This window comes from Nyctereutes procyonoides, unplaced genomic scaffold (assembly GCF_905146905.1).
Source record: "Nyctereutes procyonoides isolate TBG_1078 unplaced genomic scaffold, NYPRO_anot_genome, whole genome shotgun sequence".
In the NCBI taxonomy this organism is placed as follows: domain Eukaryota; kingdom Metazoa; phylum Chordata; class Mammalia; order Carnivora; family Canidae; genus Nyctereutes; species Nyctereutes procyonoides.
This window is the reverse complement of record NW_026575024.1, coordinates 15,356,455-15,379,926: the sequence shown is the minus strand read 5'-3', so window position 1 is coordinate 15,379,926 and position 23,472 is coordinate 15,356,455. Positions and strand designations below refer to the sequence as shown.

The following is a 23,472-nucleotide window of genomic DNA, read 5'->3' as shown; positions in this document are numbered from 1 at the left end:
TCCTCCAGTGTCCTCACTTGTCCTCCAGTGCACAAGCTTTGTGATGATACCAAGTAGAGCCTATACTAAGCGCTCAGCAAACTGAGTGAGTGAGGGGAAAAAAAATAGATTGGAGGTTGAAGACTCAGGCTCCGGGGACATAGGTGTCCAGCCTCCCAGGAGACTTTCCAGAAGGGTGGTGGAGACAGGCAGTGGAGATGGAGCTGGATGGGCTGGGCTTTGGTGGCTGAGGACAGAGTTGGCACTGCAAAGCCCGGTACCCAGACCTGATGGAGCAGGTAGTCGGTTGGCCAATAAGCTGAGCAGGCGACTCCAGAAGAAACTGTGTAGATGCTGCCACCTGTAGCAGAGAAGCCATGGTCTGTGACCTGCCACCTCCTGTTGCTCCAGGATCCTAGCTCAGGCCTCAGGGCCTCAGGGCCTCAGGGCCTCGGGGCCTCAGGACAACCATGGGGCCCTAAGCAGCCTTCTAACCCGCTCACCTGGGATCCTTGTCCTGAGGTCCCCTAATTTTCCTCCTAACGCCTTTCAGGAAAGAAACACAAGGCAATGCTCTGGGTTCCAGCTGCATGGAACTGAGGCTGGGCACTTAACCTTCTTGGCTCTTTCTGATCCCCATGTCTCAGGTGTGCAAACTCAGTCTTGAGAGCTGGAAGGAATTTTCAAAGATGAGGTGTAACTAGTGTAGCCAGTAAGGATGTCAGCTTTGGCACGCCACGGCTTGGCATTAATCCCAGCTCCACTACTTATCAGCTGTACAATCTTGGCCAAATCAACCTCGTCATGCCTTAGTTTTCCTCATATGTGCAATGGGGGCAAATGACAAAGCCTACATAGTGAGGTTGTAAGGATGTAATGAGATTATATGTGTAAAGTAATTAAAGTGACAGCTGGACAGGATCAGTGCTTTCATTTCAGCTGTTGTTGATTTTATTAGTTGTTAAAGTGGAATACAGTATGGCTGAATCCTGGCTTCTTCACCTCTTAACCAAGAGTCTTGGGCAAGTCACTTATATCAAAAGTTCTCCTTGTCAAATGGGAATAAGAATGCCCATCTCTCTCAGAGTTATAGGATGGATGAGTGAAATGATGTTTTAGAGTGTGAGGCACAGAATGGGCATTCACTAAAGAGTAGCAATCATCTGAATTCAACAATCTCTCACTGCCATAAATCTATAACAAATGCCCACCCCACCCCCAATCTCACTGGCTTCCTATCACAAACATTTATTTTGCTCTTGCAAGTTAAAGGATCGGCAGCTCAATTTCAGGCCTGCCCCGGATATCCTTTATCCCAAGACCAGTGGCCTCTGGGCAAGCGCTTCTCATTGCAGAAGCTCCAAGAAGGCTGGTGCCTTGCCTTGAAACTGGCACACTGTCACTTGCACCCACATTTCATAAGTCCCAGGGCCAAGCCCTAAATCCCTGGGCAAGGGAATGCATGCTCTCCCCCAGGGAAGCCATAGTAACAGTGGGGAGGGAAGGGGTATCTCTGGGCAAACAGTACAATGTACCCTATTATCTGTGTCGACCACCTGAGTTTATAGATGGGAGACTAGCAGGGAGTCAGTGACTCACAGATTATTCTCCTGCCCCTCCTCTCTTAGGGCTCAGCATGTATCCTTACAATTAGCACCTGCTGCTTTGAGTTCAGCCACTTGAACCCCATGAGAAGGACTATGGCAGTGAATTCTTTCCAACTTCCACCAGGGCAAACAGAATCCCTGAGTGGTAACTTGCCTGTGACCATACTGCCAGGTCAAGGGAACAAGGACAGAAGACCCAGGATTCCCAACTTAACCTGCTTGGTGGACCGCCCAACCCCAGATTCTACTGGGACACGAGAGGAAACCCAGCATATAAAGCAGGGAGGAATCTGCCTGGATCCTGCCCCTCCCCAAAGCTGAGTCCTAGATGAATGGGACAGTCAGGAATCCAGCACTCTGGGTCCAGGAATGTCCCTTGGGATGGCCGTCATTCCCTCATTGACCCCTTCCCCGCCCTCTCGGGCCCTGACTACAGCCTGATCCTTGAGGAATCCAGGTGAATGAGGTATCACCCAATGGGAGACAGACTCTCCCATAAATAAAGCTATCCCAACTGTTCAAGCAACATTCCCCACATGTGGAGCAATCTGAAATGATCTTAGGGTGTACCTGGATGCAAAATTATACAACATTGACTCTTGAGAAAGTTCTCTCCTCGGTCCTTCTGATTATCCCAGGAAGGAGGCCACGGTTTTGAGATCTGTGTCTTTAACAAGTCTTTAACCCTTGCTAATCTTCGTTTATTACCAGAGTCAGAGAGCAGCCTTCAGGTAGGTTCCCAGTGTTGGCAGGTGGCAGCATCCAGGTAGAATTTAATACTATTATTTAATATTGTTTAATCTGACACATCTCCTTTAACAGCCCTTCGCTGTTTTTGCTGCATTTGCTTTTACCATTACATTTTATTCATGGCAAGTGATCCTGCGTATGCATTTATACTGATGATATCAAGATTTTCTTTTGAAATAGATTTATTTATATACAAAAGTGATTCCATTTAAAGAAAAACATTAGATAAACAGTAGTAAGGGCAGTAAGCAAGATATTGTGATGCTGTTTTGAGGGTGTGGTAAAAATGGTGGAAAGGAGTATGCGAACAGATCACGTCTGGAAAACTCTGCTAGAACGTACCTTCAAGGTGGCTGGGCTGCCTGATGGAGGGGTTTGGACCCCACAAAGAGGGGCCTACCCGAATTGGGCATTTTAGGTGGAGAAACACATAGACAAAGAGATGTGGCTGTGGCACAGGGTGATAGGAGTCTATCTGTGCACCTTGACTCCCAGGAGGAGAAACCAGGGGTGGATGGATGGGTGGCAAGGGAAGTGACAGCAGATCGGTATTCATCAGAAGGTTGAAACTGCCTCGGGTAGAGATAGTGCTATCTGGGTGGCAGGGTCCCAGGCCCCCATCATCATCTCTTCCTGCTAGGAACCCCTCCTGAAGATCTGAAGCCAGAATTAGCCTGGAGAGAGAGAAGGAAAGGATTACACCCGCATCACAGGGCTCTGGGTTCTTGAGAAACTTTGATCCCCGTCTACCACATCAACCCAGCCCTGGTGCCCAGTAAGGCAGGATGGCCCGCCCTGCTTCACAAGGGCCAGCTGAAGCTCAGGGCAGTGGAGGGCTGTGGTCCAGGTGACATAGCAAGTTCAGCAAGAGAAAGGAGGATCGCCAGTTCCTCCACGGTTCCTCCAACGCTCCTACCCCATCCTCTTCCCCAGGCCTGACATGGGCAGCTCCAGGCTCCTGGGAAGGTAGGTGTCCTGTTAGGTTTATTGAACTGGAAGGAGTCTAATGCCAGGGCTAAGAGAGGAAAGAACCTGCCCCGAGGTGCATAGGAACCATACCTTGGATGGGGTTGCGACAGTCTCGGCCGCAGGCGCCAAGGCAGCAACGACTGGAGCCCCTGCAGTCTGCGTCCTTGTGGCACAGATGCTGCACGGGGCTGAGGCACTGCAGGCGGTCCTCAGGGCAGCTGCCCGGCTTTACTGCAACACAGGGGCCTGGTGAGCCCTGTCTGTGCCCAGCCCTGGGGCTCGGGGCTTGGGTGCTCAGCAGGGGTGACAGGGATACTCACCAGAGATCATAGGGACACACTGGCGGAAGCAAGCTTTGGAGCAGCACTTCATTCTTGCAGGACACTGGCTGTCATCCATGCAGTGGTCAGGCACCGAAAGGAGGCAGGGCCCATCGTCCGGCGGGCAGCCCCCAGATTTCTCTGTAAGAGAACCCCCCAAATCTTGCAGCTGGAGGCAGTTCCGACTCATGTAATAAGCACCAATCTGGGAATCACAAGATCTGAATTCTCTACCCCTTACTTCTTGCCTGTCCTTTGGCCAGTTTCTTTGTTTTTGTTTTCTGGGGGGCCTGGAGTTGCTTTTATTTATTTACTTTCATTTATATTTTTTATTCAGGTATAATTGACCTAACATTATGTTAGCTTCAGGTGTGCAACAATATGATTTGGTATTTCTATATATTGGTGATATATAAATGATCACCACAAGTCTAGTTAACATCTGTCCCTATACATACTTACAAATTTTTTTCTTGTGTCGAGAACTTTAAGATCTTTTCTCTTAGCAAGTTTCAAATCTGCAATATAGTATTACTACCTACAGCTGCCATGCTGTACATTATATCCTCAGGACTTATGTCTCTTAAAATTGGAAGTTTGTTCCTTTGACTCCCTTCACCTACTTCTCCCACCTCCCGCCCATGCCCCCTGGCAACCAGCAGTCTTTTCTCTGTATCTATGAGCTGGTTTTTTGTTTTGTTTGGATTTTTTAAAAATCCAATGTGAGATCATACAGTATTTGTCTTTGTCTGGCTGATTTATTTCCCTCAGTGTAACATCTTCAAAGTCCATCCATGTCGTTGCAAATGGCTGGTCATTTTTTTTTTTTTTTTTTTTTTGGACTGCAAGCCTCAGTTTTCTCTCTGTGGAATGAGAAGCTGGACTCCTATCTCACGGGGCTGGTTTGAGATTCCGATGACATGAAGGATAGCAAAAAATGAAGTTCAACATCTGTACCTGGGCCAGCAGGACATGCCTGGTCTGGGGCTGCCCACCTCTCTGTTTTTATCCTCAACATCTTTTCCATTTGTAGCTCCTGCTCTGCTTTCAGCTGCTTCTCTTCGTGGGGACTTGCTTTTGCTGTGTGCTTCGCCTGGTGCTCTCTTCTCCACCCCATTTACCAGGTCTCAGTGGAAACACCGCATCCTTGGGAGACCCTACCTCTCTGACCTCAGGCTAACTAGGTTGGCCCCCACCCCTCCTCGCACTCTTGCCTTCAGAGTTTGTGACTCTGCATCTATTTGTCTGCTTCTCTCCCTTGGCTGGAGGCTATGAGAATAGGCTTCCCCCCACCTGCTTCTCTCACCATTAGACTGATGCACAGTCCTTGATGCAAAACACCAGCAGCTCAACGACTCTTTGAAAGAAAGGATTTTGAAGGGCAATCCAGCATCACAAGCCTGGTGCACTGTGAGCCACACTTGCACTGTGTGCTTGTCCTGCTGCAAGTGGCCTTGTGTCAGGGATCTGTAGTAATTCGATCTTTGAGGTGGTACTCTGACAGCTCTAGAATGTTCTGTTCCGGAGCTTATCTAGCCATTTTTCTTGTTAGAATTTTGGGCCATTTCCAGATTTCATGCAGAAGGCTTGAATCTTCTTCCAGTTAGAGCGAGAAGTCAAAGGTTGGAAGGACAGTTAATGTCCAGACCCACAGGGGCCTACGCTAGGACTCTGAGTCCTCTGACCTCCAGCCCCTCTGCTCTGGCCACCAGAGCCCTGGGGAGGGTGGAGGCTGGTCCCAGGCCTTCACTTTAGCATCTGAGTGAAGTTTCTAGAACCCGCAGCAGCAGCAGCTGGATACATGTTATGACTTTACCTGGTGTCTACCTTCCCTCTCTGGCTCCTGACTGGATGCTGGCCATGCACATAGTAGGCACCTTACTCATGCAATAAGCACTCAAAACCAGCTTCACCCATTTGACTGGGTTGTTGTTTTTTTTTTTTTTTAAACTTTCTTAGGTTTTTTTTTTAAATTTTTATTTATTTATGATAGTCACAGAGAGAGAGAGGGAGAGAGGCAGAGACATAGGCAGAGGGAGAAGCTGGCTCCATGCACCAGGAGCCCGACGTGGGATTCGATCCTGGGTCTCCAGGATCACGCCCTGGGCCAAAGGCAGGCGCCAAACCACTGCGCCACCGAGGGATCCCTGACTGGGTTGTTTTAAACTGAATTGCTGCCCCCTGCTGGAGAAAGAGCAGCTAGTCTGGGAAGGAGCCACCTGGGAGGAGGAGCCCCTCCTCCACAGGCTGGAGGTAGGGGGACCCTGGGAAGGCTCCGAGATCCAGCAGGGTAGCCCTGGCAGAAGGTGCTCGAAGCTGCTTGGGCCTCAGGGAGTGAGCCCGAGGAGTTGCCTGAGTCAAAGAGGCACCTCCCTGTGGGCTGGGGTGGTGTGTGGGGGACCTGGTCATACAACCGGGAGAGCTTCTGGGTGGAGGGGCTGGGAGCTGAGCCTTGAGGAATAGACAGACAGGAAGAGAGTCAGAACTGGCATTTCAAGTGGCTCAGTTTTCTCATCTGCAATATAGGATAATAATGGTACCAATCTCAGAGCATCTCAGTGAGGAGGAATGCAGTGAGGGCACCTGAATCATACCCAGTAGGGCTCTGGCCCTGGAACTTGCCAGTATCCTTTTCTCCTCAGCCTAGGCCTGAACACTCTCCTGCCCAAACCAGCTCACACCCCAGGGAATGAGAGCCCAGCCTCTGAGGAAGGCATAGGTTAGGTGAGAGGGGGCAGAGAGGATGCACAGAACTACTCCCAGCACCTGTGGAGGAGGGAGCCTGTCTCCATTACTGTCCCCTTCCCGCAGGGCATAGCCAGGAATGCACAGGTGTATGTAGGCCGGGTGTGTGGGTCACAGTGTTCCAGCCCCAAAAAGGCAGGAAGAGAGGCATTGCCCAGGAGGGGAGTCACCTGTGTAGCTTCTCAGCAGTCCCATCCTCCCCCGCAACCTATTGACAGGTCAGCCCCAGCTTTTTGAGGAGGCTTGGGAGAGGAGAGATAGGGGTGAAGCTGCCTCCCAACAGATCCTGGCAGCCACACCCCCTACCCAGTTTGGGAGAACCTTGCACAGATTGGTCTCTGGGATGGGAAAGACCAGAGAAAGACAGAAAGCAGATGGACAGGGGCGGACCAGACACAGCCTTGTTAGCAACAGAAGATGACAGGAAGGCTCATCTCGCTGTCATGCGGGCCCACAGATCCTAATAATCCATGGAGATAACAACGGAAGAGCAGGTGTGGACAGGTTTGCTCCCCCCTCCTCCTGTAGAGACACACAGGTACGGGCACACAGACACACATGTGTGCAGCCACGCCTAAACCGATGTCTGCAGATACAGGTTCATACAGACAAGCAGACACAAAGATACACACGTACACACATGCACACACAATCCACACTCGGATGTACAGACGAGCACCAAGAAGCTGGCATGAACACATCCACAGCTACAGACAGGGCAGGCTGGCAGCCCAGACCTGGAGCTGCTGGAAGCATCACGAAGCAGGCCTCCCAGCTACACACACACAGACGTCACACTGCATGGCTTGCCTTCCCCAAACCCCAACCCAGTCCTTGGATCAGAGGAAACTAGCCACACTCACCTCCCTTCCTCCTGGCTGAGGCCACAGGCAGCCGGCTCCCCACAGCCAGGAGGGCCACCAGGACGAGAAGGCTCCAGGCCCTCATGTTTCTGCCGGCACTTAATGAGGCCAGGGCCCAGGGGTCCCTAAATTAACACCTGCAGCTCCAGGGAGGCTAGAGTAGCTGAGTCAGGGGAGGAAGAAGAGGTGGATGGAATGGTGCATGTTTGCCTCATCCTGGCCCCACCCCCAACCAGGAGCCTCAGTGCAAGTGTGCTTGTGCAAGAACTGATGGGTGGGAGCAGGTGCTGGGTGTCGGGGGCTGGGATCCGGTTCGGCCTGTATTGTTGACTTAGGCTCTGATCTCAGGCAGTCTGCTCCTTCCTCGGGCCTCAGTTTTTCTTCTCTGAATAAATGAAGGTTGTTGGGACAGATAATCCCTTTCCTGACTCTCTAAGGTCTTGAAGCCCCAGCAATGGCTTAGGCAAGGGACAGAAGTCAGCTGTGAATGGCAAGGAGGGGGTGGCGGAGTCCCGGATGCCTAGGAGGCAGTAGGGTTAAGGTCAGAGCTCCCTGCTGGAGAATGTGGGTCCAGGCAGGCCCTGTGAGTGGGGCCAACTGTGGCCTCTCCTCCAGGACTTCTGTGGATGGGGGAGAGAGACCGCCCTGCCTTTGGTGAATCACCTCCTGTGGCATCATAGAACCTCCCCTTGCCTAGGACTGGCTCAGCTGTCAGGGTGGTTGTTTGGCTGAGGTTCCAGTCGCAGCAGATGTAGGTGGCTTTTGGGACCCCTTCCCTGGCCCTAAGAGATCCTGAGCAAAAAGTCACCGCAGGCAAGGGCTGCAGTTTAGATTTCACATCATCTGGCTCCTGCATTTGGTGGATGAGGTACGGGGGCTCAGGGTCGTAGGGGGCCCCAAACAGAGATCCCCACTGAACCATAGTACCTTACCAAGACTGCAGGAGGTCAAGACCATCCTTGCCACCTTCCCAGATGGGGAAACAATAGGCCAGAGGTGGGAGGGGACTGGCTCAAGGACCCACAGCTGATTCCCAACTAAGTTGGAACTTCTATCATTGCCTCCCCATGACCCATGATCCTTATTAATTACTGGGTCTTGGAAGCAAGGCATTACTTCATCTGACCCTAAGAAAGGAGGGGTTTCCGTTCCAGGACAATCCTCACAGTCGGAAAGTTCTTCACTGGGTTTAACCAGAATCCCTTGTACTGTCTTCTAAGCTCTCAGGAAAGGAGGGACCCTATATTCTATAATCTGATGTTTCTTTTGCAATAGGAGGAGAGTTTTATGTAGTTTTCCTGACTACAAACTATACATGTATATTGAATAAATGCTTTTTCAACTGAGATGATTTTGTAGACGTTTTCCTGTGTCTTGAAGTATCCTACAATACCATCATTTTTAATGATTACATGGTATTTTGTAGGACTGATATGCTAAAACATAAAGTTTCCAATTATGAAACATAGGTTTCCAGTTTGTTTCTCACTCAAATAAAACTGTGACAACAATCTTTGTATGTACACTTTGGGTCACATCTCTATTTTCTTAGTTCAAATTTGTCAAAGTAGAAATGGTAGGTCAGTCAAAAGATACAAACTTCCAGTTACAAAAAAATAAGTCCTAGGGATGTAATGGACAGAGTGGAGGCTACCATTAATAATACTGTATTGCATATTTGGAAGTAGCTAAGAGAATAGATCTTAAAAGCTCTCATCACACACACAAAAAAGTTGATAACTCTGTGGTGATGGATGTTAACCAAATTTATTTTGGTGAGCATTTCACAATATATACAAATATCAAATCATTATGTGTACATTGGAAACGAATACAATGTTATATGTCAATTCTATCGCAATAAGAAAACTCAAAACTAAAAATCAATTTTTAGAAACCCAAACAAGGGTACCTGACTGGCTCAGCTGGTAGAGTGTGTGACTCTTGGTCTTGAAGTTGTGGGTTTGAGCCCCACACTGAGTGGAGAGATTACTTAAAAATAAAATCTTTTCAAAAATAATAAAATAAAACCCCACACAAATAAAAAGAAATGCTAGTTCAAAAGGAGCGATTGCTTTTCAGGTTTTGAATATCTGGTCAAATTGCATTTCAGAAAGGAAGTTAATGAGTGTATGAGAGCCTCTACCTACCTCTACCTGCAGCAGAGGTCTCTTGCCTTTGTCTGCCAAATATCTCTTCCCTTTGTGAAGTCATTGCTCCTGAGTCCTGTAATTCTGGTTGACTGCCAATCCCCAAGTACTTCTCCTGTCACAAGTGAAGGCACTTGACTCAGGTTTGAATAACTGGACTCTTCTCTCACCAGCCCACTCCTCCATGCAAATCCCAAACCTAGGAGGCAGGAGGCTATAAAAAGAACAGTCTGAAATTCAGTTGCTGCTGCTTGCAACCAAAGATCCTTAACAGATACACTCACCAAAGCAAGACAGGATATTAAAAGAGAAGTATATAAAGTCTTTGCCAATGGAAAAGTATCTCATTTTAATTTGCCTTTCTCTGAAATTAGTGAAAGAGCATTTCTTCATCTGTTTATACTGAACAGCTGTATTTTGTTTTTGAATTGCCTGTTTTTGCACTTTGCCCATTTTTATTGGGGATACTTTTATTGTTGAGTTGTAAGAGCTGTTTATATATTAGGGATACTAACTTGTCATACACAAGAGGCAGTATGGTAAAATGGTTAGCAGATGTAAACTGGAGTCAGGCAGACCTGAGTTTGAATCCTAATGCCACCAGGTTCTAGCTGTGTGACTTTGGACAGGTCACTTAACTTTTTTTAAACTTCAATCTATTTATCTACAAAATAGAGATAATATTTATTTTATAGGATTGTTCTGGGGATTGAATGAGATAAGCTTGATAAATGCTTATTTTAATCCCATCCTACAAATATCAGTTTCCTTGTTTTTGCTTTGTACCAAAGTTTTAAATTTGGGGAATTGTCAAACCACTCTTTTATATTTCCTTCCTCGGCTTTTATGCTGAAAAAAGTCTTTTTGACTCTGATGTCAGATAAATATTCACTGTATTTACCTATAATTCTTTTGTGTTTTTGAAAAACATGTTAATTCTTTAATCCATCTGACATTTATGTTGGGATAGCGAGTGTGACATATAGAAATACCTTTTTTCGAAGTTACTAAGCAGCTGCCCTGGTACGGCTTAGTGAGTAATTCAAACTTTGGCATTGCTTGGAATTCAGAACTTTATAAAAAACTGAAGTCTTATTTGTAATAGGGGCAGTTTCCAGGTTTTCTGTGTTTTTTTTTCCCCCTTGGCTATTTATTCCTTTGCCAGTACTACTTTTGTAAGTAAAGCTTCACAATACATCTTAGTGACTAGTAGTGTTCATCACCCCTTGCTAATCTACATTTTCAGTTGTCCATGGCACAAGGATTCCATTCTTCCCGACGAATGTAATAATCTTTTTTTAAGTTTCAAGAACAAATTTGTTGCTTTTTGTTAAATATTTTATCATAAAAATTTCAAAACTACACAAAAGAACAGTAAGTACTGGGGCGCCTGGGTGTCTCAGTCTGTTAAGCATCTGCCTTTGGCTCAGGTTGTGATCTCAGGGTCCTGGGATGGGGTCCAACATCGGGCTGCCTGCTCAGTGGGGAGCCTGCCTCTCCCTCTCCCTCTGCCTCTGCCTCTCCTCCCATTCCAGCTCACTCATGCTCTCCCTCTCTTTCTCAAATAAATAAATGAAATATTTTTAAAAAAGAATAGTAAGTACTTTTATGAAGCCTTGTATACCCATCTCCCAGATTCAACAATTAACACTTTTCTCCAGCTTTGTTGAGATATAATTGACCTATAACACTGTGTAAGCTTGAGATGCCCAATATGATGATTTGATACATCACAATATGTGATATATATTACAAAATGTTTACCATGATAAGATTAGTTAACACATTCTCTACTCACACAATTACAATTCTGTGGTGGTGGTTATGGTGAGAACATTAAATTTTTTCATTTTCTTTTTTTTTTTTTTTGTATCTATATGAGATGGTGGATGTTAACTAAACTTATTGTGGTCATCATTTCATGATATATTTAAGGTAAATCATTATGCCAACAGCATAAACTTATATTGTGCTGCATGCCAATAGAACTTGGGCAGGGGGAGAGTGAGCAGAATTCAGCAAGAAAAAAAAGCTCTAATCTCTTAGCAACTTTCGAGTATACAATACACTATTGTTAGGTGTTGTCACCATGCTGTACATTAGATCCCTGGAACTTATTTATATTATACATGAAAAGTCCCAACAATTAACATTGTCCAACACTTCCTTCCTGTATACCCCCATCCTTTTTCTGGTTGACATATTCTAAAGTAAATCCAATGTGAGGGTCGCTTGGGTCGCTTGTTGTTTGAGCCTTTGAATGGTGATTTCAGCTCAAGCTGTGATCTCATAGGTTGTGGGGTGGAGCCCCACATGGGGCTCTGCGCTCAGGGGGAGTCTGCTGGAGATTTTCTCTCCCTCCCACCATGTGCACGCGCTTGCACATGCTCTCTCTTTCTCTCAAATAAAAAAAAACATCTTTAAAGTAAATCCAAATGCATGTCACATTTTACCCCTAAATACTTGAGTATGTATCTCAAAGAAATAAGGACATTTTTTCACATAATCTCAATACTGTTGTCATATCTAACATAATTAACAGTAATTTCTTAACATCTAATATTCTATTTGTATCCTATTTTTCTTATCTCAAACATAACTTTTATGGCTGATTTGTTTAAATCAGAATGCAAGCAAGGTGCACATGTCATATTGGTTTTAATGTCTCCTAAGTTTGTTTTAATGTAGAACATTCCTTCCAACTCCTGTTTCTCCTCTTTCTTCCCTTTCTCCTCCGCCTTTTTCATCCTATTTATTTGTTGAACAAAACAGATGAAGTGTTCTCTAGTGTGTCCCACATCACTAGCCCACGATATTTTTTTAAAGATTTTTTTATTAATTTATTCATGATAGACATAGAGAGAGAGAGAGGCAGAGACACAGGCAGAGGGAAGCAGGCTCCATGCTGGGAGCCCAATGCAGGACTCGATTCTGGGATCCCAGAATCACGCCCCGGGCCAAAGGCAGGTGCCAAACCATTGGGCCACCCAGGGATCCTCCATGATATCTTTTAATATACTTCTCTATCCTGTGTTATTTCCCAGAGATGGACATTAGCTCTAGAGGCTTCATGGGGTTCACCATTCAACTGTCAAGGTCATCTGGTAGGTGATGCTGTGTGCTTCCTGTCACATCACCTCAGGAGGAACACAGGCCTCATTAACCACATTTAGTGTGGTGAAGATAGGTCAGTGTATTGTAGGAGGGGTCTCCTTACATGCCACTCAAAAGTTGTGCTGCCCTACTTACAAACAGTGAATAGACTGTGGGGTGATGGTTAGGCACCCTATAAACGTCTGGTCCCAGCCAAACCATCTCATGATTTCAGAAGCTGTGAATGATCATCACCTGAATCAATGATTTCCCTAGGGATTGCAGAAACCCATCGAGTTTTGATTCTGATTATATTTAAGATATAAATTATGTTAGCCAGGATAGACATCCTTAACTTGTGGAGGCTTCCCATTTGGGGAAGAGCATATGTTTAAAGATCTTTTTTTTTTTTTAGGGAAAATTTCAAACAGTGTATCTAGATCTATTTTTTTAATGTCATGTGTTGTGCCCAAGATTGCGAATCCAAGAAACCACCAAGGAGCCGACACCGATGCAAACACACGAGGGTTTATTACAAGCTTGAGCTTGGGTCCAGGTATACCCGGCAGCGGAGCAGGGACTTGGACCCCGAGACTAAGAGGCTAGCAGCTTTATAGGGGCCGGTGGCCCATGGGATACGCAGAAAGTTGCACAGTCATGTCGGTCCACACGCAGGTGGCCGATTGAATTACATCTTACCCTACAGTATCCACTTGAGCTGGCCTAGTACTTTGGTCAGAATTGGCGCGCAGTTTTGGCGGGCACAAGGCAGGGTCACATTGTTATGAGCCGATTTCCGATTAGGGTGTGCCCAGCGGCTTCACTAGGGTGGGGCTGCGCCTTGAGCAATAAGCAGGTTATGTGGGGGTCATAGGGGAGGTGGCGGGTGTAGCACAAAATGGAATCAGTCCTGCTCTGCTCGTCCAGGGGTAGGGGATTTTTGTTAAATTTCCTGGGCCCCGCACATATAGTAAAGTTTTGTAGTTTTTCTCCCCCAGAAAATTTCTGTACACTTCTAGCTGAAGTGAATTTCTGTATACTCGAGGTGAGTTTATTTGTAGGTATTTTATAGATTTTGAAAATGTTGGGGATCCCTGGGTGGCTCTGCAGTTTAGCGCCTGCCTTCGGCCCAGGGCGTGATCCTGGAGTCGCAGGATCGAGTCCCACATCGGTCTCCCGGTATGGAGCCTGCTTCTCCCTCTGCCTGTGTCTCTGCCTCTCTCTCTCTCTCTCTCTCTCTCTCTCTCTCTCTCTCTCTGTCTATCATGAATAAATAAATAAGATCTCTTAAAAAAACTTAAAAAATCTTTTTGAAAATGTTGAATAGGAAGGTTTTTTTGCTATTTTATAACTAGTTATTGGTAGTGTTTAATAATATGAGTTACTCCGACTTATTTACCCAGAGAATTCCTATAATCCTTGAACCTCTTGAAGCTAAACTGTGTTTTTGCAGAATGGGGAAAATAGGAAGCTCCCCCTAGGGGCTGCTAATGGGAAAGTGAGATAATGCATATAAGTATTTGCTACTGAGCCTGAAACATAGAATTATGTTTAAAAACATGAATCATGGTCACCACTTACAATATCTTTTTATTTGCCAGGTCTGCAGGTCAGGCATTGGTTCTGGCCTAGACTCTAAGGAGCTCTGGTGCCCATGTTCTTCTGCAACCCAGCCTGCCTTCTTCCTTCTGTCCCCAGGGAACAGGGGGAGAGAGGCATGGGGTTCTTTGCTCACCCATCCCCACCTTTCATCTTCTGCTTCCCACCCCACACCCACAGCAGGAAGCCAACCCTCTGAAAGTTAAATGTTAAAAGGTCAACTTCAGAGAAAGACAAATACTTATATTCAATTACATGTAAAATCTAAAAAACAAACAACCCTCACAAACTCGAAAAAAGAGGTGAGACTTGTGGATACAAGAGGTGGGGATGGGGAGGAAGGGCAATTGGAAAGGGAGAGTCCAAAGGTGCAAACTTCCAGTTATAAGATAAATTAGCACTAGGGATGTAATGGACAGCACGAGGCTACAGCTAACACCATGTGTGACGTATAAGGAAGTTGTAGAGAGAGTAGATCCTAAGAGTTCTCATTACAAGGAGAAATTTTTTTCTTTTTATTCTATCTCTGGAAGATGGATATTAACTAAACCAATTGTTGTAATCATTTCACAATATATGTAAATCAAACCATCATGCTATACACCTTAAACTTATACAATGATGGATGTCAATGACTTCTCAGTAAAACGAGGCGGGTGGGGTGGGGGGAGGGAGTCAACTTTACTCAAATAGAATTTCTTTTTTTTTTAAATATATATATATGTATTTTTTTCTTTATTTATTTATGATAGTCACAGAGAGAGAGAGAGAGAGGCAGAGACACAGGCAGAGGGAGAAGCAGGCTCCATGCACCGGGAGCCCAATGTGGGATTCGATCCCGGGTCTCCAGGATCGCGCCCTGGGCCAAAGGCAGGCGCCAAACCACTGCGCCACCCAGGGATCCCTCAAATAGAATTTCTTTCCTATTAATTTTTTTCAAAATAAGTTAATTTTATTCTTAGTAAAGGAGTTGATATATTCAGATCCCATAAAGGCGGGGCTAGTATGGCCCTTTGCATCCAACCCTCTCAAGTTCAATGAAAAACAAAAGCAAATAACTGAAGCTCAGAGAGGGAAAGCTATGTGCCTGAGGTCACCCAGCAAGTGAGGGGGCAGAACTAAGACTAGAAATAACTTCCAGACCAGTGTTTTTTCCACAACACTCAAAGTGGCTCATCCCGGGGCTTTGACCTTGCTTGGAGCTTCCTTGGAACAGAGCAATGGGACTGGTGCATAGACAGCAGAGTCATGAGGTCATCCAAGTCTGTTTAGGAAGCCTCTTCCCTGTTTGAGGTTTCCCGTCACCCCATGTCTGTCATGCTCCTAAATTACAGGTGTCTAGGGGGACTGCTCAGTCTATTAAATTACTCAAAGATGTCAACCCTCATCATTTATTTCTCAAAAAAGACCACAGGAAGAGGTTACTGTGTAATCAGGGGGAGGGGGTGCCAGTGGAGGTTGAATCTCAGGCTCTAACAGCAGGGGGAAGGGCCTTCCAGGGGCAGCCACAGCATGGCTTCCTGCTATTCCCAGCGCTTACGGCTTACCTAGCCACTGGGAGACCCTAGAGAAAGGAAGGAAGGGGACTGCAGAGTGGGTCTCAGCATTTGTCTGGTGAGCCAGAGGTTGGAGTGAAAGTGGGTGTGCCTAGCTGGGAGCTGCCTACAGATGTGGAAGAGCGATTTCCAGCTGTCCAAAGGCCAGTGTGGAGACTTCAATTCCCTTGACTCCTTTTATTAGTTTCTATGCCCTAGAGAAAGGGGCAACGTCCCCCAGTCTTCAGGGAGTGGTCTCATGGAGGAGATGGACCGCGTTGTTCAGCCGGGCCCAAGCTCCTGGTTATCTCTCAAACCTTTGGGATTGTTGATGCTGCACCATCTTACATTCTCACCAGCAATATACAAGGGTTCCGATTTCTCCACATCCTCGCCAACACTTGTCCTTTTCCATTAAGAAAAACACTTTTATAGTCACACTAAGGGTATGAAGTGGTATCTTGTGGTCTGGGTGTGCATTTTCCTAATGGCTAATGATGTTCAGTTCCTTTTGTGTGCTCATTGGCTTTTTGTGCATCTTCTTTAGAGAAAAGCCTATTCAAGTCATTTGCCCATTTCAAAATTGGGTTTCTATCTTTTTTTATCCTTGAGTTGTATGAGTCTTTTGTGTACTGTGGATAATAGGCCCTTCTCAGATACCTGATTTGCAAATCTTTTCTCCCATTCTGCAGGTGGTCTTCTCACTGTAACGAGAGTGAACACTGACGCACACAAGTGGTCAATTCTCTTGAAGCATGTTTTAAATATCCTTTGACTTGAAACTGTAATATATAAAGTGATCAGTGAGCTTACACTTTTATCCACCTTCCTTCTCCCTTGTCCTCCTATTTGATAGAAATTGTACTGTTTCTACATTTTCACAGCCTGGCATATCCACATACTATTTGCTACTACTTAGTCTCACAGTTTAAATGTCCAGCACTCAACTGTTGTCATTTTGGTAATTTCCACCAACCTTCGGGTTGGGTCTATCTTGTCCTTTAGAAACTGCTCAGGAAAGCTCTTGGAAATAACATCACTTGAGTTCTTGCACATCCAGAAATATATTCTTGTAGTCTTTTTACTTCCAGGACAAACTCGTGGTGAAAAAAGAAAATCCTCCGTGCATACTTTCTTTCCTTGGGTGCCTTTAAGTTTTGCTGTGCTGTTTCCTGGCTGTCCTTCAATCGGATTTTTTTTTTAATTTTGTTTCTCTTTTTGTTTTTTTCGAGGGGCGTTGGCTTCCTGGAGGCTTCTGTAGCCATCTTTGCAGCCCAGACATTTTACTCACATACCTCTTGTGTTTACTACAGTGTGAACTTTCAGTACATAGACTCGAGCCTGCTTTTATTTAAAAAATATTTTCCTCAATTCTTTCTTATTTTAAAAATCAGTAGATTTTCACGGACCAGCTACTGAAAGGACTGTATTACCTGAGTAGGAGTGGTGGAAGTTAGAATGGGTTTCCTAGTTTCTTAGCTCAAGGGCTCCCTCCTCCGTTGCTACAGTCACGGGCAGTTCCTTTTTTTTTTTTTTTTAAATAATAAATTTATTTTTTATGGGTGTTCAATTTGCCAACATACAGAATAACACCCAGTGCTCATCAGTTCCTTAAATACTTGGACTGATCCTTACGTACTAGTCTGAAACAGGAGGGCTCCTACCATCAGCCATGGCCAAAGAGATATTGCTCCAACATTCCCAGATGATAACCTCTCTCCTAAATATGCCTCCTCTTTTCTGGGGTGCATTTTCCTATTTCTTTTCTCTCTCCAAATCTCCCAGCACATCTTCCTACAGCAGCTGGAAAGTCAGTGACTATCTGTCCCAGATTTTTCCGCATGCAGGACTGCAGGCGTGATTCGGGTTTTTATAATCACATGCATTCATACAATAGCTGGATTCTTTTTCTGCTTGACAAGGATTTCTTTTGACTGCATCTGAATCATACCTGACACACACTATTACATTTTTACGTTATGACACTTAAATATTAAGTATCCCTTCTTAACACTGGTACTCATAGTTACATGTATCTAGCTGTTTATTTAGCTGTAACTGTCAATTATGCTGTTTTCTTTATTCACAGGATTCTTTGACTTCTTTTTTCTACGGATTATAATTTTCTTTGATATTTCAGATCACAATAGTGACTTTTTGTTGTGACAAGTGAAAAAATTAGAAACTGGCATATATAAAGCAAAATCCACTCATCTGTTTTTTTCCCCAATCCCATCACCATGATGTAAGCAATGTTAACAGCATAGCGTGTATTCCTTCACCCCTTTCTTCTCTTCATACATTAATAAAGGCATTTATAACAGTGTGTGTTTCTACTGAAGTATTATCAAACACATATATTACTTTCTAACTTGTTTTCCTTTTGGTAAGATTCATGAATAGTGCTAGAATTCAGTACATAGAGATCTAGTGATATTCGTTCTTTTTCTAATATATTTATAAATATAATAGGATCACATTAGACATGGTAAGTTTTTTGGTGAAGCAATACTTTTTTGTTTTTTTTTTATTTGCCTTTTTTCTCCTTCTACCTTCTTAATGTCTATTCTCCCAACAACTTTTCAGTAAACCTGTATTAATATGATGTGCAGCCTCCTTTATATAACCATAGCCAGATTTGTTTAATATAACCATATTAAAAACATGCTCTTACTATGTGCAAAATAGCCAAACAATAGGAGGTAATGTTCAGATAAGATGAGGAAAGGAGGCCACCCCAAGCTGTTCTGAGCAGGTATCAGAATGTTAAATTTTTTATTTGCAAACCATACCACAAAAGACCTTTATCCATAATATATAAAGAATGCTTAAGAATTAAGAAGAAAAGACTGATGAATCTATAAAAAAAGTAAGCAAAGGAAAAGAAGCTTTCAGAAAAAGAAATGTAAGTGGCTTCTAACATATGCAAAAATGAAAGTGAGAGAAATGCTAATTAAAAACATCAATGAGGTATGATTTCTCACCTATCGGACTGATAAAAATCCCCAAATTAGACACACTGTGCCAGAGCCTAAACGTACACAGCTGTTTCATCCACTGCCAGTGCAGGTACAAAATGGTACAACCCCCATCAAGGGACATAAGACAAGAGTACAAAATTTCAAAAGCATTTGAAAGATGGTAACTATATGAGTTGATGGATATGTTCATTAGGTTGATTGTAGTCAGCTTTTCATAATATGCATGCATCTTAAAACATCATATTGTACACATTAAATGTATATGTAATTCATTTGTCAATCATACCACAATAAGCTGGGAAATAATTTCAAATGCATTTAATCTTTGTACCAGCAAACCTACTTCTGGGACTCTAGCTTACAAGTTAATGCAAAAAGCCACAAGAGGTATAGTTTGTAACAGTAAAAGACTGGAAACCACCTAAGAGAACAGGAGTGTGGGTTTATGGAAAGTGAAGGTAATCCATAAATGATTTACCCCTCAGAAAATACACACACACACACACACACACACAAGAAATCACCAACCAGAGTACTAGAATGTTACCAAGAACCAAGATCTTAAACCAACCTGAGTCCTTCTCACCCATCCAAAACATTTCTTGCTTCACTTCCAAAGTTAACCACTATTCTAGATTTCATGTTTATAGCTTCCTCATTTTTATCCACCCCCTGAGTAAATGAGTTGTACCACATATATAAGTATGCCTAGAAAATCTATTAGTTTTCCTTAGTTTTGAGCCTTTTACACAAGCCTATAATTCAAACTTTTTTCTTTTGAGACCTGTATTTTCACCCAGCATTATTTTAATTAGAGTTGCTATGTGAGATCTAGAATCCCGCCTTCCCGATTACTTCCATGATGCATCTCAGAGACTACTCATGAAATGACAAAGTATAGTGATGTGTTCTTTGATTTTCAGGGCAAATTTCCCTTTGGGAGTTTTCCTCAGGGCCAGGAGGGCATGAAGGATGCTGGGAGGGGTGAACTGTTAGGGTAGGTCTGGGTGTGGCTACGGGAACAGAGAGTAATGGGGAAATCCTGGCTTTGAAATCAGAACACTGGACCCATCACCCAGCCCTCCTCCTCTGTGAGAAAGTGGGACAGTCCTTGGGGCTGTTAGAGGTGATGTAACACAGTGTCTGCCATTTTTCTCTGTGAACAATCCCTGGGGAAAGTCCCAAGTTTCCTTCCAGGATAGGGGTGGATCCTTCCTGGTAAAATGTAGGTCTTGTCCCATAGATAACCCCAGACCCACCCCCCTGGCACCAGGCCATGCTGGGCTGCATAAAACTGGTTGGCCTCAGCTCTTAGCCACACAGCTTCCTGACAACATGAAGCCCAGCAGCTTCTTGGTCCTGGCAGTGTTCCTTATCCTGGGGACTTTGGCGGCACAGGCAGCTGTCACAGGAGGTGAGTAGACACGTGGCCTGGGAGAGGCTGTGTTGGGTCCTGCCAGAGAGCACTCTGGGCCAGCAACTGGGCTGGATCTCACACTTGGGTCTGTGATGGCTTCCATTGTATCCAGAGAGAGCAAGAAGTGTCCAGTAGAATCGATGTGCTTTCTACACCAGGATTGAGATCTCAGGACCATTGCTGGAAGGAGTGTTGCTATGTGGTCTTGGCCTTAGGTGTTGATACCTGGGCAGAATGTACAGTGAACGGAGGAGCCCCTGGAATCTGGGCCTGGGTGTAGGGTCTGGCCCTTTCCTGTCTGCCCCCTGACAGCACCTGAGAAATCAGCCTCTCAAAGGAAGTTACACACTAACAAGGCTTCAGAAATCGTGTAGTTGGAGGACACCTCCCCACCTCCATTTTACTAAGGAGGACATTGACTGAACCGACAATCTCCAGAGCCAGGAAGGAGCTGGGGTCTCCTGGTGTGTGTCTCAGGCTCTTCCCCCTACCCCAAGGACAGCTCTAGGAGTCACCCCAGTCTGACTTCTGCTCCTGAGAGGATGTGACATGGAGGGTGTGGGTGGAGAAATGGACACCCAAGGGCACCGAGTGGGGGGCCTGTAGACCCTCTCCCCCAATCCCCAAGCACAGCCTTCCCGGAGCACAGACCCCAGCTGGCCCAGGTGTCCCTGCCCCACCTCAGGCCTCGGTTAGGGAAACCCAGCCGTGAGCAGGGGCTGACCACGGAGGGAAGACTAGACGGTGAAGCAGGCACCAGGCAACTCAATGTGGCCACATTCGTTCTTTCAACAGTTCTTCCTAAAGGGTCAGGCACAGACAGAGGTCGTGTTCCGGTCAAAGGACAAGATCCGGTTAGAGGTCGAGATCCCATCAAAGCCAAAGGTCCTGTGTCCACGAAGCCTGGCTCCTGCCCCCCTATTCTGATCCAGTGCGCCATGCTGAACCCCCCGAACCGCTGTCTGAGCGACACTGAGTGCCCAGGGGCCAGGAAGTGCTGCAAGGGCCCCTGTGGGCTGGCCTGCCTGCAGCCCCAGTGAGGTGAGAGGCAGGTGGAGGGATGGGGACCTGGAGGGCACAGAGAAGGCTGAGCGATGGGGAATGACCCCGTGGGTGACAGAGAGGCTGTGGGGAGGTGACCCAGAGACCCAGCATCTCCGAGCCCATGACTGAGTCCTGAGAGGGCTGCTTCCCCTGCCTCTGAGCCCTCTGACCTGCTGTGTCACCTCTCTGGTTCTCTTCTCTTCCAGCCAGGTGGAGCCCATCCTCACTGCACCTGTGAAGTCCCCAGGGCTGCTGGCCCCACCCCTGTCGCATGGTCCTCTCCCTGGGCATTCTGTCTCTCTTTCGCTCAGGAAGCCCAAGCCCGGGCTTGCTGTCTCCCTCATTGACTTGGCAATAAAAGACCACTTTTGGCTCCATTTGTTTGTGGCTTCCATGATTTCTGTGCTCTGCGGAGCCCTGGGAAGATGGTGAGGAGCTGGGACTCCCTCTCCCCAATGGAATGGGAAAGAGAGCAGGGGTGGAGACAAGAGGCCCATTCCTAGGCCTTAACACTAGAAGTCCACTAATTGATCCCAGAACCAGAGTCTGCATTTCACTAGGGGATTTTGCCTTTGGCCTGAGACCAGGGAAATGAAAAACAAAACGTGGCACAAACTGCAGGCCGTTCCTTCCCCCTCCAGTCCACCACTGAGTCCTGATCTGGTTCTTGCCAGCCCTGCCAGGATGACCAACCAACCCTATGGATAAAGCTCCCTCCTTTCCTTTCGTGTTCCCCAGGGACCCACATCCTCTCAAGATGCCATAGAGAGAGGCTGGAAAATGCCTACCTGGGAAGCATTTCACTTGTTCATGCTTGAGATGCCTCCATCGACACATAATTCCTTTGGGTTAAGCTCCTAGCTTTCTATTTTAAGTGTGAGTGAGGAGACAGGATGCACTCAGCCCTTGATCCTTTAGTGTGGGTGGTGAATATTGTTCTCTAGAGACGTACAGGGTGGGGGCAGGCAGACATGAATGGTGCAGATCGTCGAGGGTGTGTGTTAGGCTAACCCGAGTGACCTCGTGGCTCTGCTGTTGACCCACCTGCTCCACTAATCTAGAACAAGAACGCTCTCACAAAAGGAGGAGAATTTGGGATGGAATTGAAAGAGCACAGGCTTGGGAGTCAAGGGACCTGTGTTCTTGTTCCAGCCCAGCCTCCTCACTTGCTGGATGACCTCAGACAAATGTCTTTCCCTCTCTGAGCCTCAGTTGTCTATTCAATTTGAGGGGGGTAGGGTGTAATTATTTGGGAAGTACAGTCTAGCCCTGACATCCTGGCCCTGCGACAACTCTTCTTTTTGTGTTGGGTTCCTGATGTGAGTAGAGGTGGAGGGCAGAGACTTGGGGTAAGAGAGCAGGGAGCTCTGTGTCCTTTGCCCCTTCCAGAAGCATGCAAGCCAAGGCTCCCTCTCATTTTCCAGGGGACTGGCTGCACTGCCCTGGAGCTGTGATACTAGGACATTCTGGAAAGTAACCAAGAACAGTGCCTAAGCTTCTGGCCTGACAAGTACAAAATAAACCACTGGCGGTCAGATTAGTTCATGTATTGACAATTTCTCTATTCCAGATCCTATGCTAACTGTGTTATATGTACCGACTTCTCTATTTTGGATAAGAACCCTCTCACATGGGTATTATCTCATGTCTTTAATTTTGTTAGAAGATTGAAGCCACAAGAGGTGCAGTCCCCATCCAAAATCACATAGTTTGTACATGATAAATCCAATTTTTAGTAAAACAAGCAATAATCAAAATACAAAATTTAAAATCCCGCTTCTATCAGTCAGAGACAAATACCATATGATCTCACTCATAAGTGGAATTTAAAAAACAGATGAACATAAGGGAAAGAGTGGAAGGAGAGAGGGAAACAAAACATAAGACTCTTAACAATAGAGAACAAACTGAGAGTTGATGGTAGGGGATGAGCTAGATGGGCGATGGGCATTAGGGAGGGCACTTGTGAGGAGCACTGGGTGTTGTACGTAAGTGATGAATCACTGAATTCTACTCCAGAAACCAGTATTGCAGTATATGTTAACTAACTAAAATTTGAATTAAAAAAAGTAAAATCCCACTTAAAATACCAACAAAAATCATACCATTTCTTGAAATAAACATAACAAGAGGCAGGCAGAAACTTAAAAAAAGAAACCTATGCAACTTTTTGAGAGGTACATAAAAAAGCTTGAATAAATGCTGTGCTCCTGAATAGGAAGATGCCACATGGTGAAGATAGTAACATTTATCTCTACAATTTATTGTGATAAAATCAACAAATGGTGGAATTTAAGGTGTTCATGTGATTATGTGATTCGTGTATATATTGCAAAATGTTTACCACGATGAGGGTAGCTAACAAATCCTTCAGGTCACATAATTACCATTTTTTTTTGTTGTGGTGGTGAGAACATTAA

The 23,472-nt window shown here is 45.5% G+C and overlaps 2 protein-coding genes across 2 annotated transcripts; one reads left to right on the top strand and one right to left on the bottom strand.

Annotated features, from left to right (window-relative positions):
• Nucleotides 1-2,500: 2,500 nt before the first annotated feature.
• WFDC5 (WAP four-disulfide core domain 5) lies at nucleotides 2,501-7,448 on the bottom strand. The gene is made up of 4 exons (XM_055303553.1): nucleotides 7,234-7,448; nucleotides 3,626-3,766; nucleotides 3,396-3,536; nucleotides 2,501-3,010 (listed from the first exon to the last, which is right to left on the bottom strand). The coding sequence occupies exons 1-4, from the start codon at nucleotides 7,316-7,318 to the stop codon at nucleotides 3,006-3,008; spliced, it is 372 nt and encodes a 123-aa protein (XP_055159528.1). The 5' UTR covers nucleotides 7,319-7,448; the 3' UTR covers nucleotides 2,501-3,005.
• A 12,443-nt stretch (nucleotides 7,449-19,891) lies between these two features.
• LOC129495806 (elafin-like) lies at nucleotides 19,892-21,429 on the top strand. Its single transcript, XM_055303541.1, has 3 exons — nucleotides 19,892-20,005; nucleotides 20,804-21,049; nucleotides 21,259-21,429. The coding sequence occupies exons 1-2, from the start codon at nucleotides 19,927-19,929 to the stop codon at nucleotides 21,046-21,048; spliced, it is 324 nt and encodes a 107-aa protein (XP_055159516.1). The 5' UTR covers nucleotides 19,892-19,926; the 3' UTR covers nucleotide 21,049; nucleotides 21,259-21,429.
• Nucleotides 21,430-23,472: the final 2,043 nt, after the last annotated feature.

Excerpts from the sequence above, each read along its gene's own strand:
- WFDC5 (XM_055303553.1), bottom strand. The coding sequence starts at position 7,318 with ATGAGGGCCTGGAGCCTTCTCGTCCTGGTGGCCCTCCTGGCTGTGGGG. Across the intron at positions 3,767-7,233 it reads CTCAGCCAGGAGGAAGGGAG|AGAAATCTGGGGGCTGCCCG; the intron begins GTGAGTGTGGCT and ends GTTCTCTTACAG. Across the intron at positions 3,537-3,625 it reads GTGTGTCCCTATGATCTCTG|TAAAGCCGGGCAGCTGCCCT; the intron begins GTGAGTATCCCT and ends CCTGTGTTGCAG.
- LOC129495806 (XM_055303541.1), top strand. The coding sequence starts at position 19,927 with ATGAAGCCCAGCAGCTTCTTGGTCCTGGCAGTGTTCCTTATCCTGGGG. Across the intron at positions 20,006-20,803 it reads ACAGGCAGCTGTCACAGGAG|TTCTTCCTAAAGGGTCAGGC; the intron begins GTGAGTAGACAC and ends TTCTTTCAACAG.